The 20,880-nt window shown below is 42.1% G+C and overlaps 1 protein-coding gene across 3 annotated transcripts in view; it reads left to right on the plus strand.

Annotated features, from left to right (window-relative positions):
* The window catches only part of VPS16 (VPS16 core subunit of CORVET and HOPS complexes), a 1,150,777-nt gene that overhangs the window by 649,943 nt on the left and 479,954 nt on the right, over positions 1-20,880 (plus strand). For all 3 annotated transcript variants that reach the window (XM_033944752.1, XM_033944754.1, XM_033944753.1), the window contains 2 exons: positions 12,233-12,364; positions 12,669-12,796. In XM_033944752.1, coding sequence (XP_033800643.1) covers positions 12,233-12,364; positions 12,669-12,796 — 260 coding nt within the window. The remainder of the gene's footprint in view (positions 1-12,232; positions 12,365-12,668; positions 12,797-20,880) is intronic.

Genomic DNA, 20,880 nt, shown 5'->3' on the forward strand with positions numbered 1-20,880 from the left:
CTCCGGGTTCCTGCTGCTTCCATTTCTCTTTCTTCGCAGTCCACTAGATGCTGTCCACTAGATGCTCTCTCCCTTGTCTTATGTCTTTATGTGGGCGGGCGCTGTGCTCTCTCCTGTGCTTGGCTCTTTCCTGTCTACTTCTTCTGCCGCTTTTTGTCTTGGTGGGTCTGTTATCCTCCCTTGGGCCTCTTTCTTGTCCCCGGAGCCTGCTGCTTCTTTATCCTTTCCTGTCTTGTGTGTGTCTTATTGTGTGTTTTCTTCTTGTGTGTGCACTCTCCTTACATGCGTGCTCGCTTCTTCCTTACCTGGTGTTCTGGAGTCCTTGGCTGTCTTTGCTCGACCCTTCTCAAGGCCCTTCGCAAAGGCGAGCGCCTTTGCCGTGCGCCGAGCGGCCGCGGGCCGTTGGCCCCCCCCCTCTTAAGGGGGAGTCCGGGCGCTGACTCGGGTGGTGACGTGGCTGGTGACGCGGGTGGGCGGAGCTAACTCTCGCCGCTGCCCGTTCCTCTCCCGGCTACCTCTCCTCTTCCTGGTCCAAGTCCGCTGCCGCTGCCCTCTCCTGCCACGCGGCTGCTTCTTTTGGTTCTTCTTCGCGCTGCGGCACCCCCCCCCTCTTAAGGGGGAGTCCGGGTGCTGACTCGGGTGGTGACGCGGCTGGGCGAAGCTAACTCTTGCCGCTGCCCGTTCCTCTCCGCTGCCCTCTTCCTCTCCCGGCTTCCTCTCCTCTTCCTGGTCCAAGTTCGCTGCCGCTGCCCTCTCCTACCACGCGGCTGCTTCTTTTCCCTCTGTGATGTGGTCACTCAATGAAAAGATGAGTCTCAGTGCTGTGTTTTGGATTGTTTGTTGTTTTATCATTGTTGCTGGGCAGGGGAGGTAGAGAATGTTGCAATAGTTTAAAAGACCTAGGACTAGGGATTGTACTAAGAACTGGAATTGTGTTCTATCAAAGAATTTTTGAACTTGTCTTAAGCTTCTCATAATTGCGAATGATTTCTGTATTGTTTATTGATTTGTGGTTGCATGGTTCAGCATCTATCGTCATTCCTAGTAGTTTTAGGGTGAGTTAATTTCTATATTGGTTATGGTTGGGACTTTTTATTTTCGAGGAGAATGAATTTTGTTTTGTCTGGGTTCAGCTTCAGTTTATGATCTTTCATCCATTTTACTATTGTTTCTAGTGTTCGGTGTAGTGTTTGTCATAGAAGGCTTGGGTTGATCAAAAGGTATAAGAATGGTGATGTCGTCTGCATAGCTATATGAGGTTAGGCCTAGTTTGTCCAGGCAGGCGCCGAGGGAGGCAGTATAGAGATTGAAGAGAGTAGGGGATAGTGGGGATCCTTGGGGTACGCCGCAGGGGTTGGACCAAGGTTCCGATTTTTCTTTGTTCGACTTTACTCTGTAGGTTCTGAATTTTAGGAATCCTTAATCGATGAGTATACCTTATCAGTGATACCTATTGTGTCCAAAATTTGCAGTGGGATGTTATGTTCTACCAGGTCAAATGCTGCTGTCAGATCCAATTGTATGAGCAGCATTTTTTTTTGCCTGTGATGAGGAGTTGTCTAGCTGTATCAACAAGGGAGCCTAGTAGTGTCTCTGTGCTGAAGTTGGTTCTGAAACTGGATTGCGTGGGGTGGAGTATGTTGTGGTCTTCCAGATAGTTGGTGAGGAGTTTGGCTACTAGTTCTTCTGTTAGTTTAATGTAGGGAGGTATTGAGGCAATAGGTTTGTAATTGGATGGATGATCCATTCATCCTTTAGGGTCTTTTAGGATCGGTGTGATGATGATTTTGCTGATGTCAGTTGGAAAAAGGCCATCTGTGAGCATGGTTTGTATCTATTATAGGAGAAGGGCACGGAATGTTGTGCTGGAGGTTTTTAAGAGATATGGTGGGCAGTGGTTGAGGTCACATGATGCGTGGCTATATTTTCTGTAGAGTTGTTAAAGTCGGACTATTGTAGGGAAGTAGGACCAGGTTCTGTCTGCAGACGTTGATTCTTTTTCTGTGAGGGGTATTGTGATTTCTTTTAGTTGGGTTGGGGTACCGTTGAGGGTAGCTCTGGCATTTGTAATTTTGTTCTTGAAGTGTTCTGCTAAGAGGGTGGCAGAGGGGGGTGGGGTATTGTTAGTGTTCAGGTAGGGTTTGGTGTCAGTTAGATCTTACAGTATTTGAAATAGTTTTTTGGTGTCTTGAGTTTCTGTGCCTATTAAGTTGGTGTAGTGTACTTTTCTCTTATCCTTTAGTTGTAATTTGTATTGTTTGTTTAATATTTTCCAGGCGGTTTTTGTATGTTCTAGGTTAGTTTTTCTCCATTTTCTTTCTAGTCGTCTACATTGTCTTTTGAATAAGAGTAGTTCGTTATCAAACCATTGGTCTGATCGTCTGCTGGTTCTGGTTTTGGTTTATAGTGGGGCTAGTTCATCAAGGGTGTGAGTGCTCAGTTTGCACCATTGTGAAATGAAGTCCTTGGGATTGTATTCCTGTATTGAGTCATCTATTTTGTTTCAGAATTTGACTGGTTCGATGTGTATGCATGAGTTGTAGGTTACTTTTTTGGATTTTGGTGTGGTTTTGTTTTTGGTCCAGTTGATGTTGAAGGGAGTATGCGTAGTGGTCTGACCAGAGGGATCGGGACCATATTCCATTAGATGTGTGAATTTCTGATAGAGATGGTTAATGGGTCATGAAGGCTGCGATGTCAAGTTGGTGACCTTTCTCATGAGTGGTTTATGGGTCTAAAATCTGGAATGATAAGGCATCGAGAAATGAAAACAAGTTATCTATTGTTTGGATGATTGGTCTTCAAGGTGTAGGTTTAGATCTCCTAGGATTAGGTTGTAGGTAGCTGTTATTGAGTTTCGGTATATGTAGTCTTCAAGTTCAGGCCTTACTGTGTTCCAGTTTCCCAGTATTATGTAGCAGAGTATGCAGTATAGTGAACCTTTCAGTGTGGAACATGAGAGTTGGCAGGCTAAAAGGTTCATATATTGGGTGGATGTTTTTTCACATATATTTAGTGTTAGGGAATCTTTAATTAAGATTGCTACTCCTCCTCCTCTTTTTTTTCCCTGCATACCACTGTTATTTTGTATCCCTGTGGGCAGACTTCGGTTATTCTGGGATCTGTGTCTGATGTTAGCCAGGTTTCTGTGAGGAAGAGGCAGTCTAGGTTTTCGTTTTTTATCCAGTTTTTGATATGTTCTGTTTTTGGGCCGACGGCTCTGATGTTTTAGTAATGTAATGTAATTTATTTCTTATATACCGCTACATCCGTTAGGTTCTAAGCGGTTTGAAGAAAATATACATTAAGTGTGCTCTGTTTGAGGATTGTGGGTCGTTATTGGGTAGGTGAGAGATCAAGGGTGAGGTTTGGTCCTGGGATTTGTTGGTCTTCTTCCCCATGTTGGAGTGATGGAGTGTTGGATATCGGTTTGGTGGTTTGGGCTTCGGTCAATTGAGATTCTACTGGTTGGGTGGTGGATTTTATTCGTAGTTGAACTGGTGGGTGTTGGGAAAAGGTTGTTTGCTACTGGCCTTCCAGCTGGTTAAGAGAAGGATTATCAGTAGGGAGATCTGGGTATATGTTTGTGAGATGAGTTTCAATGTGGAAAGTTGGCAGGTCCAAAGTAGAAGTTAAAACAGGTAAGATTAAATTAAATTTGAAATGTTTCCGCTGAGCCATCCAACTGGCTCAGCGTGGTACTGTCAGTAGGGCCAAAGTAAAGGTTAAAGCAGGCAAAATTAAATTAAGTTCAAAATGCGTCCCCTGAACCTTCCAACTGGCACAGCATGGTAATATCAGGGAGGGGTGGAGTGCGCTCCCACACCCAAGGTATCCTCCAAGCTGCCTCCGGTCCGACAATTGAGGAAGGATTAGCCTCAGAGTGTACACCTGCTCCAAACCCAGCGCCACACTGCAAAAAGAAAGCAGCAGACTGCAGCCACAGAGAATCAGAAAGCAACAGTCCACCTCATAGCAACAAACTCAGGCAGAGCTGATACCTGAAAGGCTTCTCTGCCGCCGCTGCGTTCAAGACTCCGCCCCCTCTTATCGGTACATGTTCTTTAAATTGGGGCACTTTGCGGCACACGCTGATCACCACTGAAGCTCACTGCACAGCATTTGTTTTATCTTAACTGTTTTTATTGTTATTTTATAACCAATTTTAGTTTAGTTCTATTATTTCTACTTATGTTATTATTATTTGTTCCAGCTGATACCTGAAAAGCTTCCCTGCCACCGCATAGCGGCGGCACGTTCAAGACTCTGCCCCTCTCTTACCAGTACATGTTCTTTAAATTGGGGCACTTTGCGGCGCACACTTAAGGAGCAGGTCTTGCTCCTTAATGTGCTCCTTTGTGCGCTACTTCTGTGCGCTTTGAAAAATCTAAGGATACTAACACTGAAGTTCTTAGAGATTCTTTCCTTTCCTAAAATACTTCCTCTGCGCTCACTCTATACACCGTTTTGTTTTGTTTTTTTACTCATTTCTATTACTTGTTCTAAGCAATTGCTTAGTTTTTGTCTTCTGAGACCCCACTAACATTTCTATCCTAATACACTTTACTCACTCTATGGACAATCTTTCTTCCTCCTCTAAGGATAATTCCTCTTACTTTATTCCGGTTGTCTGGGGACACCGGCCAACAAAATTATATAATAATTTAGGCGCTACACGCCACCATGAACGTCTGGAAATTCCTTTATGTCCTCATCAGGTATATTCTTCTACATTAAATTCATCTTCCCTGGATTCTTCTATTTTAAATTCATCTTCTCCGGACATAAAGACTAGTCATCTAAATATAGGTATAATAAATGTCTGTTCCATCAAATCTAAATACCATATACTTAAAGACCTCATTATTCAACATTCTTTTGATATTCTATGTCTAACTGAAACATGGCTTATGGAAGGTGAGGAAGCATATCTTTTTTACGCACGTCCCCCTGGTTTTTCATTTATTTTTCAGCATCGTTGCCATAAAAGAGGTGGAGGCTTGGCAACCATTTTTTTTGATTCCTTATTGATAGATAAAGTTGACTCTTCCTTAAACTCTCATATCGAATATTTACAATTTTCACTTCAAACCAGGCCTAGAACAGATGTACTTTTACTGTATATACCACCACCTATTAACAACACTGAAACTTTTAATCATTTGCATTCTCTTCTCTTTGACTTTGGTTCTTCTACTTTAAACCCACTGATTTTGGGAGACTTCAACATTCATTTTGATGACCCCAATAACAACTACACTAAAACTATACTATCCCAAATTAACCACTTAGATCTATGCCCTCTATTAACACTACCAACTCATCAAGCAGGTCATACAATAGACATGGCCATAATACCTACTTCATCAATCTCAAACTATTCTATAAACTCTTGTTTGCCAGTTCCATGGTCAGACCATTTTCTAATTTCTATTACATATTCCACTCCTCATAATACGTTTCACATTGAACATCGGACGCTAAGAATTAGGGATTTTAATAATCTCTCTCTTGATTTAATTAGTTCATCATTCAAACTTGACTTTTCTGATTCAAAAAACACTAATATGGAAGACCTATTAACTCAATGGGTCTCTTCCATAAATTCTTTACTAGATGAGCATGCTCCATTGCAAACTAAAATTATCTCTGCACGAAGAATTCAGAATTCATGGTATACAGCCGAACTTGCTCTTATGAAAAAACAACTTAGATTGTTAGAACGCAAATGGAGGAAAAATAAAACACAGGTAAACACTCAACTATTTAAAGATCATTCTAAATCCTATAAATTAAAAATCAACCAAACAAAAGCAAAATTTTACTCTGGAAAAATTTTGAAAGCCAAAAATCCATCAGTTCTTTATGCCTTACTAAATTCAATAACTTCTTTTAAAAAGCAACAAACACAAACTTCTAACTCTATTACCCACTGCTCAGGATCTTGCGGACTATTTCATTGAAAAAATTAGGAACATTAGGAAATCTTTCATAATTAAACAGCAACCTACAATTGATCATGATCAATCTATTACAAGTCTATCATATTCTACATGTGCTCAATTTAATATACCTAGTCTTAAAGAATTAGAATCTATAATTAAGTCTATCAATATTAAGGGTTCTAAGGCAGATTCAATTCCTCCCTTTATCCTTAAAAAATACTTTGAGATCTTTGGTCCTTTCATCTTAAAATTAGTAAACGAAAGTTTAACCCAAAGTACTTTGCCAAAGATCTGGAAAAAATCCATTATTCGACCCATTATTAAAGATCATAAGACTAGTTCAGAAGAACTATCCAACTATAGACCAATAGCAAATATTCCTTTTTTGGCAAAGTTGACAGAAAAGGTTGTCTTTAATCAAATCTCTGAATTTATTGAAAAAACTAATGTTCTACATCCAAACCAAACAGGATTCAGACATCATCATAGTACCGAACATTCATTGATTGGTATGTCTACTTTCTAGATCATCATCAATCGGTCTTACTTATTTCTATTGACCTTTCTGCGGCCTTTGACACTATTGATCATCGACTTCTATTAGACAGACTTTATTCCATTGGTATCACTGACCAAGAATTCTCTTGGTTTGTATCTTATTTCTCAGCTCGTACTTCTACTGTTTCTTTTAATGATTCAAACTCCAAAAGTTCACTAAGTTAACTTTTCATGATCATATTGGTAGTATTATCAAATCATCTTTTTATAGACTTCGTCAAATTCTTTTTTTTTTTTAATTATTATTTATTTTAGAAATTTTTACATTATTTAACAAGCATATCATCTTGTACAGAAAGTGCAATTAAGAAAACATAATATTAAACACAACATTAAAAAAACTTTTTATCCAAAAAAGAAGAAATAACTCTCAACTTAATCGTACACTAGTCCTCAAAATTAGGATCCAAGACTTAAGAAACGGAGTGATTTAAGGATACAAAATAACAACTAAAGGAAATCACATTATCTGATACTGAAAAGGAGCTAATTATTCCTTGGACGCTGATTTTCCTTCATTCCCAAGGCGCTTCGTGGAGAGGAAGGCTGTCAAATGAGCTGGTTCAAAGAACACATATTTCAAAGTATGATACCTTACTACACATTTACAAGGATATCTAAGGAAAAATAAACCCCCAATCTGGGTCACACCAGGTTTCAACATTAGAAATTGACTTCGTCAAATTCAATCCCTTTCGCAATACCTCTGCCCTAAATCACTCAACATTCTTATCCACTCCTTGGTGATTTCCAAAATCGATTATTGTAACGCCCTTTTTAAAGGAATTGCACAAAGTGAAATTAGACGATTACAAATTATACAAAATACTTCCATTAAGCTTATAACAAAAACAAAGAAATTCGATCATGTAACACCACTTCTTAAGAATGCCCATTGGCATAGAATAACTATGCTTACTTACTTTCAAATCATTACTCTTTAAAACTCCTGCATTTATTTTTAAATTATTAATTCCTTACTCCTCAAATAGAATATTACGGTCAAACGAACAACATTTATTGACAATTCCTTCTCTCAAGATCATCAATACTAGACGACAATTTATTTTTTCCGTTACGGCCCCTCAAGTCTGGAACTCTCTTCCTATCTATTTGAGAGAAGAACACAATTTCGATAAATTTAAGACTAATTTAAAAACATTTCTTTTCAAAGATGCTTTTGAGTGTTAGTTTTCCCTCTTGGATTTATTAATTGTGTTGATTTTGATTATGGAATTTTATATCCCCTACCTTGTGTTTTTTTCCCTGACTATTCTATTTATAATATTTTGTAGTTCAATTCCCTTTTTCCCTTTTTTCTTGTTTGTTAAGTTTGTTAATAGTCTGGTTTGATTTTAAGTCTATGTTAAATATTGTATTACTCCTTAATATTGTAATTTTTAATGTTTATTATTTATGTTCATCGCTTTGAAGTGTGATTAAGCGATTAATCAAAAACACTAATAAACTTGAAACTTGAAGGTAGTCAGGGCCAAAGTAAGAGTTAAGACAGGAGAAGTTAAATTAAATTCAAAATGCTTCTACTGAGCCAACTGGCTCAGTGTGGTAACATTGGGGAGGGGCAGAGTGCACTCCCACACCTGAGGAGTCCTCCAATCAGGTCCGAAGCTTGAAGAGAGTTGGCAGGGCCAACTGGCCCCAAAATAGGCCCACTGGGCCTTCCAATTGGCTTAGCGTGGTAGAGTCGAGGAGGGGCGGAGTGCGCTCCCAAGGCTGAGGGGTCCTTTAAGCTGATCCCGGTATGAAGCTTGAGGAAAGTTGGCATGGCCAAAGTAAAAGTTAAAAAACAGGAAGAGTTAAATTAAATTCAAAATGCTCCCACTGAGTCTTCCAACTGGCTCAGCATGGTAGCGTCGGGGAGGGGTGGAGTGCGCTCCAACACTAGAGGAGTCTTCCAAGCTGCTCTTGGTCCAAAGCTTGAGGAAAATTGGTAGGGCCAAAGTAAAAGCTAAAGCAGGTTAAATTAAATTTAAAATGCTCCCGCTGAGCCTTCCAACTGGCTCAGCGTGGATTTCTACAACCATTAAGTCCCACAGGTCTGACCTCGCTGGGTAGGCAGGAGGCCCTTGCTTGTTGCTTTGGCTCCTTGGGGTGTTTTCGTCCTCCCTTTTCAATCCGTTCCTCGATCCTCCCTCTCTCAGGAAGCCCTAGCTTGCTGCAATAGTCAAGGCTTCTTGGGGCGGGCTGCAGCCCTCCCTGCACTCTCGTCCTCCCTCCTTGATTGATTTGTCTCTCGATCCTCCCTCCGGAGGCCCCTGTCCGCTGTAGTAGCTACCTCTCCGAATAATCCACTCTCCCAAAGTCCACTGTGCATCCACTCAGTCCCCACAGGCTCCCATCAGCACAGCTCCTGCAGAGCACCAACCCCTCGCTCTCTCGGTAGATGTCCCTTAGATAGAACTCTGCCTCCGGCTCCCACAATCGGAGCATGGCTCCTGCAGCCACTCCCCGCTCTACCTGGTTCCAAATCTGCCGGGCAAGGAGAGAAGTTCAGCAGTGCGGCCTCAGGACTCGCTGGGGTTAAACCGCAATTCTCTTCACCGCCGAGCAACACCCAGAGTCCCGTCCGGGATCCTCCGAGGAGTCCACGAATTCGTCCAAGCGACGCAGCTGTCACAAGTAGTCCTAGACTAGGCTTTACACCGTGGCAAAGGGGGGAAATCAGGCAAGCACAGTCGAGAGATCTGTTTATCTCCTACAGGAAACACACTTACCATATGTTGAGGCTGCCAAGTTGGTAGGGGGTGGGTTAAATACTGTTTTTGTGCACCTGCAGTGAGGAAAAAGGCTGGTGTGACTATCTTGATCAATAAAAGATGTTCTGCTGTATTTGATGATGTCCAAGCTGATCCTATGGGCAGATGACTTCATGTAGATATGGGAAAGATGCCCTGATGTTATTTAATATTTATGCTCCTAATTCAAATCAGGCCGAGTTCTTTAAAAAAAACTCCAGCAAATAATTTTGTCACTGGCTACATCTAACTTAATTGTAGCCGAAGATTTCAGTGCTGTCATGGATCCATTATTGGATAAGCAGCCTAGTAAGCAGATGATATCACTAGGTCTAGACCAGTGTTTTTCAACCTTTTTACACCCATGGACCGGCAGAAATAAAAGAATTATTTTGTGGACCGGCAAACTACTAGGACTAAAATTTAAAAACCCCGTTTCCACCCCATCTCTGCGGGCTCGGTCCCCACAAATCATCTGATCCCATCCACACAAGCTTCAGTTATGATTTTATATTAAATGTATTTTATTAAAGTATAAAAAGAAACAATATTCTGTACAATTGTCATTTTATAAATACAAATAATACAGAGCAAGGATCAACAAAACCCCTGTCTCCCCTCCCCTTCACATATATCCCCTCTACTATCAAGAAAACTGAACAAGCCAAATTATTACAGAATGCTACACAGAAATATCATGCTAACAGAATACTGCAGTCACACATGACAGGAATAGTTTTAGGGGAGTGCAACTAGGGCAACTGCCCCCTGGTCAGAGAGCGCCCTAAGCCAGCTGGAAGCTAAAAAAGCACTGCCTGGGCTTTGCAGTCCCCAGTTATGTCTAACATCAGCTCTAGCAGGATATATATTTCAAATCTAATATAGTCTAATCACAAAATAGAAATAAAATTATTTTTTTCTACCTTTTGTCGTCTCTGGTTTCTGCTTTCATCTTCTTTTCACTCTCTTCCTTCCAGCGTCTGCCCTCTCTGTCTCTTCAATCCAGCATCTGCCCCTTCCATCCACTGTCTGTCCTCTCCTCCTTCCATATGGTATCCGTCTTCTTTCTATGCCCCTCTCCCCTTTCCATCCAACCTGCGCCCCCTCTCTCCTATTTAAATGATTCATTCTAGCTTTACTGCTCTCTTTATTTTTATCTCTCCTACATTAGATCTACCATCTTTGTCCCTCTCTGCTTATTTTTCTGCTGACCCCTTCCTATCATCAATCTCTCTACTTTCTCATGCCTGTCTCTCCCCTTCCCCTCCTCTAATCTCCCTGCCAGCTGTTTCCTTCCTTTTTTATTCTCCCTTCCCTCCTCCTCCTGTCCAGCAGTAACTCTCTTCCCTTTCTCCCCTCCCAGCAGCATCTCTCCTCCCTCTCCAGTTGCAGCTGTCCCTTTTTTTCCCTTGTCCAGCAGCTTCCCTCCAGGTCCAGTAGCAGCTGTCTCTTTTTTTCCCTTGCCCAATAGCTTCCCAGACTCATTTCCCTCCTCCCCTCCCAGCAGCATCTCTCCTTCTCCCTCTACAGTAGCAGCTGTCCCTTTTATTCCCTTGCCCAGCAGCTTCGCAGACTCCTTTCCCTCCTCCCCTCCCAGCAGCATCTCTCCTTCTCTGCAGGTCCAGTAGCAGCTGTCCTTTTTTTCCCTTACCCAGCAGCTTCCCAGATTCCTTTCCCTCCTCCCCTCCCAGCAGCATCTTTCCTTCTCCCTCTCCAGTAGCAGCTGTCCCTGTTTCCCCTTGCCCAGCAGCTTCCCAGACTCCAGTAGTGGCTTTCTCCCCTCCCAGCAGCTCTCCTTACTTCTCAGCGCAGCGATTCAGGAAGGCAGCCTCGGGTTCTTTGTTGGGTCGCACCACCTTGAGGAAAGAGGAAGTTGCATCATCAGAGGCAGCTGCGACTCAGCAAAATCCCCAAGGCTGCCTTCGTGAATCACTGCGCTGGGAAGTAAAGGAGAGCTGCAGAGAGGGGATAAAGCCATTGTCGGAGGCTCCCCAAGATCTCTCCAGCCCAGCTGGACTTCAGCTGTTGATCTTGCCAGCCCTGTGCGGACCGTCAGGAAATTGAAGTGATTCAATCTCGCCGGCCCTGTGCGGACTGGCAAAAATTTCCTGCGGACCTGCACCGGTCCACAGACCCAGCAGTTGAAGAACAGTGGTCTAGACAATCTTGTGCAAGCCTGTGGATTGAAGGAGATACGGCAGATTCTACATTTTAATAATGCTCGTGAATTTTTCTGCTCACATGTTCATCAGTCATTTTCAAGAACTGATTACATTTTTGTGTCAGATCATTTAATTCAACAGGTTATAAAAGCCAGCATAGACCCTATCCTTTTGACGGATCATACTGGAATTTGGATAGAGTTTCAGTTTGCTAAAAAAGATTCTGTTAGTCATGTTTGGAGATTTAATAATGCATTGCTTGCAGATTCAAACTTTCTTGAGGAAATTCAAATAAAAATGAATGAGTATTTTCAACTCAACACCTCAGAGGAAGTCTCTTTGGAAAATATATGGGATGCTTTCAAAGCTACAATGAGAGGGCAAATAATTTCATATTCGGTGCACATTAGTAAACGACTAAAATTGGAATTCTCTAATTTGGAACAAATTGTTTTGACTTTAGAGTCACAATTGGCCTCAAAATGGGAACAAAATACTTTGCAGGTCCTGTTGAAAGCTAAATATAATGTTATATTTATAGTTAGCATTTGTATTTTTGACCATTCTTATATTTATATTTGGATTTTATTGTTGAAAGAGATCAAGCTCCTAGACTTCCTCCATTTGCTCCTCTATTTCACATTGATATTTTTGCAGTTTAGTGGCCTCTTACTGTTGCATGATTTCTACACATACTATATGATGTGCCCTAATTACAGTATGTGAGGTTAATAGCATATTAGTATTTGGATTTTTATTGCATCCTTACCTGACTACAAAATCTACATAAAATCATATTTCTGTCCTATAGAAAGCAAGTCAAAAAGCTGATGAGTACCTTCGAGAGATAAAGGACAAAGGGCTGCTATCTGAGGCAGTGACCCAGTGCATAGAAGCAGCAGGCTATGAACAAGAACCTGAGATGCAGAAGTCTTTGCTCAGGGTAAGCATACAGTATAAATGCAATCTTGTCATTGCTCATGGTAATGCAAGAAAAGTCATTGCTCATAGTAAAAGTAAGATTAATTAAAATAGAAGTTGATGATTTTTCCCTTGGTTTTAGCTAATTGCAAATCTAAAAGACCGTTTAGTGTAACTAATGAAAACAGAAAGTTGTCACATTTTACTTTTTTTGGGTCAATTCCCAAATATGGTTCTTTTTCATGCATTAATATTTTCTGGTCCAATCTAATATCTTTTGATTTCTGTGATTTAGAGGATATGCTTCATTGTTTTCTATTTTACAGGCAGCTTCCTTTGGCAAATGTTTTATTGACAAGTTCTCCCCTGATGGCTTCGTGAAGATGTGCAGTGAGTTGCGAGTTCTCAATGCTATTCGAGATTATCAAATTGGGATCCCATTGAGCTACACCCAATATCCTGTGCTGGTCTGGAACAGGCACACTATTTGTACAGTTGGAGATGGGCAGGCTGAGGGGTCTAACTTAGGTGTGCTTTAGACGTCCAAAAAACGCAAGTGTCAATCAAATGGTACTTAGGTGCCTGGTAGACGTCTGTACAGACGCTGAGCGCAGGATAGACGCAGCTTTCTGACGTCTCCAAATGGCCGTGCTTAGACGCCAGATAGACGTCTGTACGATGTTTTTTTAATTATACTGAATTTTTTATACTCTTTACTGATTTATTATCAGTCATTCAGCATTGTAAGCTTTCACATAATTAACCCAAAGTATAGGATGATGAAAAGGATAATCAAAACACAGTATACCATTTTGTAAACTATATATTTTCTGTAATATATTAGTTTTAGTGGGAGTTGATCTGGGAATATCAGTGAGGTAGGGAATGGCAGACAGAGAACACTGCTGTGTTGTATCTTTTTCCTCTATGATATGAGAATTGTAGAGTTTACCATTAATACAAAGTAAAAAAATATGTTATGTTTGAAAGGAGAACTAGAAGATGAAACGTACCGAGTGGGTGTTGAACTTACATTATCAGTATGGAAGGTGGGAAACTGTAGATGTATGCTACACAGAAAGCTGTACAGTAATGTCATACTCACCTCCTATTAGAAGTGGAAAGGATAGGACTTTGAACACCATATAGACTTCTGATAAACTTAGTTTAAGTTCCACAAAGACTGGCAGGAAAGGCACCCTAAGTCATCCAATAAGCTTTCTCTGGATTTCCCAGAGACACTATTTGAGAGAGGATAGTTTAGAAGTGATATCTTGCTCTAAATAACACTCTCCTGGTCTTAAAACATTGCTACAATCAGCTCATTCTTCAGAACAAAGGTAAATCCCATAACTTACACTGGCCCAACTTAGAAACAGAATCAAAACACAGATCAGACCTGAATGTGGCTTCTAGTTCACAGGAAGAGGAAGTAGCCAGCAGCACAATGCTGACCTCATTGTGACTTCATCAAGGTGCACCTGGAAGGTAGATATGCCACAAGTAAAAGACAAGCCAGGAGTTGAAATCACAACCTCCGGATGATCGATACAGCGCTTTTACTCACTGAGCTACAGCACCTTTTACTCCAGTGTCTCTGGCTCCCCTGTCATAGCATACCTTAGTGATGTGCTAAGGTATAATCTACTTAGCTATCATCTTACAGTTAGTTGAGGCAAAAGACTGATAGCTCAATGGTGTAAAGCACTGCTGTCACGGATGCAAAACCCATATTCTTAAGTATGGTTCAATAAATGTAATACAGAGTCAAATTATGCTGTTTATTTTATCAAACCCAAGCTCAACTTTGTAATGTATTGTATATAGTATTGCTAATGTGTTTGAGATGAAAATAAGATGCGATAGGTCTATATCCTATATAATAAAACCCTAGCCGCGCATGCGCACTTACCTGCGTGCCTCTGTGATCAGTAGGTCTGTGGCCAGCAGGAGTGCAGATGCTGCAGCCAGGCAACTCGCAGACACACAGCACAGCCGGCGACTCCCTCCTCCTGCCCTCACTCACCACCAAAAACCACCACCGCCAAAGCCTCCTCCTTCAGCCCAGCCGGGAGGAAGGCTCCGAGCCACTGAAGACTGTCCTTTCCCTCATCCTCCCATCTGTCTCTCTCTCCTCAACTCCTACCTCAGTGTAGCTCTTGCAGCTCCTCCTCGTCCTCCTCCAGCCAGGCCACAGCCAACTGCCGCTGTGGCTTGCCACAGCCAGCAGGCACTACGGTCTGCAGCCACCCACAACTGCGGCGGCCAACATCCACCTCCAGGGATTCTTTCCGAGGCTGTCTGCACCGACACCGGCTGCCTCAACCCACCTCAAGTCACCCTGGACCTGGCCCGCTCCTGGCATTGCTGGCACTACCGCCATCCATGCTGTGCGGGAAGGTGGGCTCCATGAGAATAACAACTAGAATGAACAGAAGCAAAAGTAAAACAATTCTCAGCAGCCTGTTCTCTGTCATCCTAGACACCCCCTGCAACACCCCAACACACACTCCTGCAGCTTAAAACCCTAATGTTATAATCAAGGTGCTTCTGGAAGGTAGATATGCCACAAGTAAAAGACAAGCTGGGAGTTGAACTCACAACCTCCGGATGATTGGTACAGCGCTTTTTCTCACTGAGCTACTGAACCCTAACCCTAACCATGAAAAACAGCAAAGTCCACTATATATATATATATATACACCATTTTGAGTGCTAATAGGTGTCATCTTGCTGTCAGAGGAAAGGTTTCCTCTCATCACTGCTTAGGATGTCCGAGCCATGGTAAGTTGAAAATAGGTTTGCCTGGAAAGGGAAATGTGCACCTTACAAATGGCAAAGTCCACCATGTAGACCCTGTTATAAGAGCTAATAGGAAGCTGCTAGGACCATATTAAAATGAGCAAAGGTGGAAGTTGAACCGGGGAGTTTGAGAGGTTGGAAGAGGCGCATTAACCTGGTGAGCCAGAAATGCTTTCTTTGTGCTTATTGTGACATGATAGTTAATGAGATGATACATAGGCAGCTCAGTCACGTATGATATGAAAGGGCGGTGAGATCCGTCTAAGCAGAAGCTGCTGTAGCTCTATGGGTTAAACTCCTGTGCTAGTCGTACAGAGGTTGTGAGTTCTACACCCAGCACATTTTTTAATTGTGGCATAATACCTTGAAGGTGCTAGATAACAAACCGTACAATAGCAATTTTGATTTGCTTATACCGCTTCTTATAGGCAGTTAATTCTGCTAGGAGACAAAACACTGCTGTTTTATATATTGTTTCTTCACGATTTCAGAAATGTATACTTTACCATTATATAAACTAACAAAGTATGCCATATTTAAAAGGAGAAATATAAGATGAGTTGAACTCAAATTCTTAGCATGGAAGGGGGAAAAGTTTATTTTTCTGCTACGCAGAAAGTTGTACAGTAATGTTATAATCAACTCCTATAAGAAGTGGAAAGCATCATCAAGGTGCACCTGGAAGATAGATATGCCACAAGTAAAATACAGGCCGGGAGTTGAACCCTCAAACCCCGGAAGATCGGTACAGCGCCTTTACTCACTGAGCTACAGCACCTTTCGCTCCAATGTCTCTGGCTCCCTTATCATATCATACCTTAGTGAACTGCTAAGGTAAAAGCAGCTTAGCTATAATCTCATAGTAGGCTGAGACAAAATAGTGGCTCAATGGTTAAAAGCGCTGTTTTCACTGAGCCCCAACCCCATATTCCCAATACATGTGATGTGGAGTCCAAAAGTGCTGTTTTGATCGAACGCAAGCTCCATTTTTCTAATGTCTAACTCAGACCATGCTCACACGCTAATCTTCATTCTAAGCACTGTACTAATGGATGTATGACTGTAAGTAATCTGTTCCGTTTAGGCGTCATATACGGAAAATCGGTGTTCTTTGCCCTTAATGATCGGCGTCATTTGTGCTGCAATTCCTTAATACATATTTGATATTTGTTTTCTTCCAGAAAACCTTCCAAATCTTTATGCATTCCTTTGCTTAAACTTATTTGAGGTGATCCTTAAAATGATCTGCACCAATTCTCAGCAGCCTGTTCTCTGTCATGCTAGACCCCCTCCCCCACCCCAACACACACTCCTGCAGCATAACATCCTAACCCTAACCATGAAAAACAGCAAAGTCCACCATATATATATATATATATATATATATATACCACTTTGAATGCTAATAGGAAGCTGTGAAAAAGAGGTATGCTGATGGTGGGATTTGAACCGGTGACCTTGAGAGGTTGGATGAGGCGCATTAACCTGGTGAGCCAGAAATGTTTTCTTTGAGTTGAGTGTGACATGATAGCTAATGAGCTGATACATAGGCAGATCAGTCAAGTATGATATGAAAGGGTGGTGAGATGGACCTAAGTAGAAGCTGCTGTAACTCTATGGGTAAATATGCTGTGCTAGTTGTCCAGAGGTTGTGAGTTCTACACCCAGCGCATCTTTTAATTGTGGCATACTACTTTGAAGGTGCAGATTGATGAGGTCAGCTTTGTGCAGCTGAAGACCTCCATTTTGCAATGAAGGAAGCTGAATGTTAAGGTGTGTATCTGTTTATTCTCTTTTTAAGAGCTGAGAAATGAAGTAATTTGTGCAATAATGATATGTGTTTGCTGTTCTTTCTTTGCTTTCAAAAGAGAGCTGATTGCAGTGCTGTTTGTTGAGAAAAAAAGGGGGTTGTTTTTAAACAGGAAAGCCATGTGTAAATTATATTATTGTTTGGGCAGAAATGTAGTTTGTTATCCATGCAATATAATGTGTTCTATTGATATGGTGTCATTAAATTTATTAGGACAGAGAAAAGATGAAAATTACCTATTCAAACTCGCTATTGGAATTATTGTTGCACCAAGGACGTCTAACTCGCGTCTAAAGGGGAGCCGGAATTAAGAAAGTTGAAACTTCATTGAAATGAAGCAAAAATCCACGTTAAACCAGCGTTTCTTACGCCTACATTATAGACGATATTTAGACGTGGTTTGCCACCTAAGTAGTGTCTAAGTAGTGCCTGCCCATCACCACTCCCATGTCACGCCCAAGTTTACATATGTAGATGCAACTATGCCTTCCTTAGACGTCTATCCTACGTCTATCTTTTCTGGACGTCTACCTGACGTCTAGCTACGTCTAAGTCCCAATTAATGCTTATTAAGACCCTTAACGCCATAATTATTCAATTAGTATGGACGTCTAAAGCATGCCTAACTTTAGACGTACTATAGAGAATTTACCCCTGAGTGTTTATAAAGCATTTTCTGTCAATTAAGTTTCTGGGAGGAGTAAAGGGCAGTAGGGCACTATGCACTGAATAAAGTCAGATACAAGAACAAAGTTAGATGAAATGATTTAAGAACATAAGTATTGCCGCTGCTGGGTCAGACTAGTGGTCCATCATGCCCAGCAGTCCGCTCACATGGTGGCCCTCAGGTCAAAGACCAGCGCCCTAACTGAGACCAGCCCAACCTGTGTACGTTCGTGTTCAGCCTGAACTTATCTAGCTTTGCCTTGAATCCCTGGAGGGTGTTTTCCCCTATGACAGACTCCGGAAGAACATTCCAGCTCTCTACCACTCTCTGGGTGAAGAATAACTTCCTTACGTTTGTACGGAATCTATCCCCTTTCAACTTTAGAGAGTGCCCTCTCGTTCTCCCTACCTTGGAGAGAGTGAACAACCTGTCCTTGTCTACTAAGTCTATCCCCTTCAGTACCTTGAATGTTTCAATTATGTCCCCTTTTAATCTCTATTTGAGGGAGAAGAGGCCCAGTTTCTCTAATCTTTTGCTGTATGGCAGCTTCTCCAACCCTTTAACCATCTTAGTTGCTCTTCTCTGGACCCTTTTGAGTAGTACCATGTCCTTCTTCATGTACGGCGACCAGTGCTGTACGCAGTATTCCAGGTGAGGGCGCACCATGGCTGGGTACAGCGGCATGATAACCTTCTCCATCATTCCTAGCATTCTGTTCGCCCTTTTTGCCACTGCCGCACATTGCTTGGACGGCTTCATCGATTTGTCAATCAGAACTCCCAAGTCTCTTTCCTGGGAGACTTTCCTGTATTCGTGCATGAGATTTTTGTTACCTACATGCATCTGTTCAGTTCAGTGCATCTGTTCAGTTCTCACTTAAGTATGAGGAGAAGGGAGTATACTAAGTTAAAAATTCCATGGATGTTTTGATTTTTTACAAAAGAAGAGGATAGCAAGGTAGAGATGCTTTTGATACTGGAATGCATGATGTTGATCAATTAGAAATAACCTACTGGACGTCACCAAATCGAATGGCAGGTTAGAGCTGGAGCTCTGATCCCAGTGAGCATATTCTCCTTTCCCACAGCGCATGAGAGTCGGCAGGGTGCATTGTACTTATGCGGCAGCATTCCGAAGGGTGTGTGTGGCTCCAAAATGCCTTCTAAGAAGAAAAGTGATGAGGCGCGATCAACCGACAAGGCGATGGAAAAAATGCAGCCTAAGCCAGATACATGGAGCCTCCAGTGCATCGGTGCATGAGTCCAGGTAGAGTGGGTCAGAGTGGAGCGCCTCTCCCAGATTGCGGTGCATGGAGTCTTCCTCGGCGGCGGTGACTAAAGCAGACCTCCAGCAATGGGCATGTGATATTAAGCAGTAGGTAACTGCAGTGAAAGGGAAAATTAAGGATGCTGTAAAAGAAATCAAGTGGGACTTGGCTGACTCATGGGGAGAGTGAAAGAGATGGAGCTTCTCATAGGGGAGCTGGAGGAAGTGGCTCAGGAACTGAGTGGAACATTTGAAGTGGCCCAAAAGGACTGGTAGAACTATTATAACCAGGTAGAGGACTTGGAAAACAGGTCCCGAAGAAATAATATCTGCAGGGTTCTTATATCTGGGATGATTTGGTTGTGGGGGGACAGTCGAGGGTCTTTTTACATAAGATATGGGGAAAAATTGCAGGTGAGTAGCTTTAATGTTAAAGGCCTAAATATACCTCATAAGAGACAACTGTTATTGAAAGAACTAAAGAGGCTTCAGATTGCTGTTTAGCTTTTTCAACAGACGCATTTTGTGAAAACTGGGGAGAAACTGATACAATATAGGGAATATCTATATAGAGTATGGGCTTCCAATAAGAAGGAACGGAAAAAGGTGGGGGTGGGTATCTTGTTTGCCAAACATCTAAAGATTGTGCCAGAACAGGAATGGCGGGATGAGGGGGGGGATGGGTTATTCAGGTGGGAAGGATTGATGGGGAACTGGTTACCCTGGTTAATCTCTATGCCCCTAATTCTAAGCAGGGTCAGTTTTTTTGAGGAGGTATTGGCCAAAGTATTGCAGGTGAAGCAGGGCTCGGTAATAGTGGGTTGGGATTTTAATTTGGTTGTTGATCCTAGATGGGATTCTATGGGCTCAGGAGGGACAGGCTTAAATTGGATCAGCAGAATCTGTGGCATTTTGTGGACATCCTTAATATAGTGGATGGGTAACGCTCCCAACATTGGCAGAGAAAGGGTTATTCTTATTACTCCCTGGTTCATGGAGTGTATACCAGGATTAATATGTTTCATTTGGATAAAGGATGGGGGGGTCGATTGTTGGATTCCTGCATTAAGGATTTCGGATAGTCTGATCCTGTTCCAATTTGGATAGATGTGAGGTGGGGGGCACCGAAGGTTGGGAACCGCTTCTGGAGATTGAATGATAGCTTCCTGGAACAACTTGTCAAGGAAAATACTACAGGAAATGCAATTTTGGACTTAATTCTAAATGGTCTGCAAGGTCCGGCACAAGATGTAGAAGAAGAAGGGACGCTGGGAAACAGTGATCACAATATTATCCACTTCGATCTGGACGCAGGGGAGAAACATCGGCCCAAAACCACAGCCACAGCACTGAACTTCCGAAAAGGGAATTACGAAGGGATGAGACTCATGGTAGGGAAGAAGATTAAGAAGAGGATAAGCACTGTAAAAGTGCTAGAGCAAGCTAGGTCCCTTTTTAAGGACACAGTCACAAAGGCACAAAATCTATATATACCGCGTATCAACAAGGATCAAAGAGGAAAAAGAACAAAGAACCGGCGTGGCTCATTGTAGAGGTGAAAGAAGCAATCAGAGACAAGAAAACTTCGTTTAAGGAATGGAAAAGGTCAGAAAGGACAAAAACTGGAACAAGCACAAACCACATCAACGCAGGTGCCATAAGGCGGTAAAAGGGGCCAAAAGAGACTACGAGGAAAAAATAGCCAAGGAGGCGAAGAACTTTAAGCCGTTCTTTCAATATATTAAGGGGAAACGACCCGCGAAGAAAGCGGTGGGACCGTTTGATGACCATGGAATAAAGGGAGCGCTATAGAAGGACAAAGCAATCACCGACAAACTGTATTTACCAAAGAATATTTACACAGCATACCGGAACCCATCAGGCTATATGCTGGAAGTGAAAACGGGAAACTGACAGGGTTAACGGTCAGTCTAGAAGAGGTATGCAGGCAGATTGATAGGCTTAAGAGTGATATTGGGGATATTAATCTCCA

Source organism: Geotrypetes seraphini, chromosome 5, assembly GCF_902459505.1.
Source record: "Geotrypetes seraphini chromosome 5, aGeoSer1.1, whole genome shotgun sequence".
Lineage (NCBI taxonomy): Eukaryota > Metazoa > Chordata > Amphibia > Gymnophiona > Dermophiidae > Geotrypetes > Geotrypetes seraphini.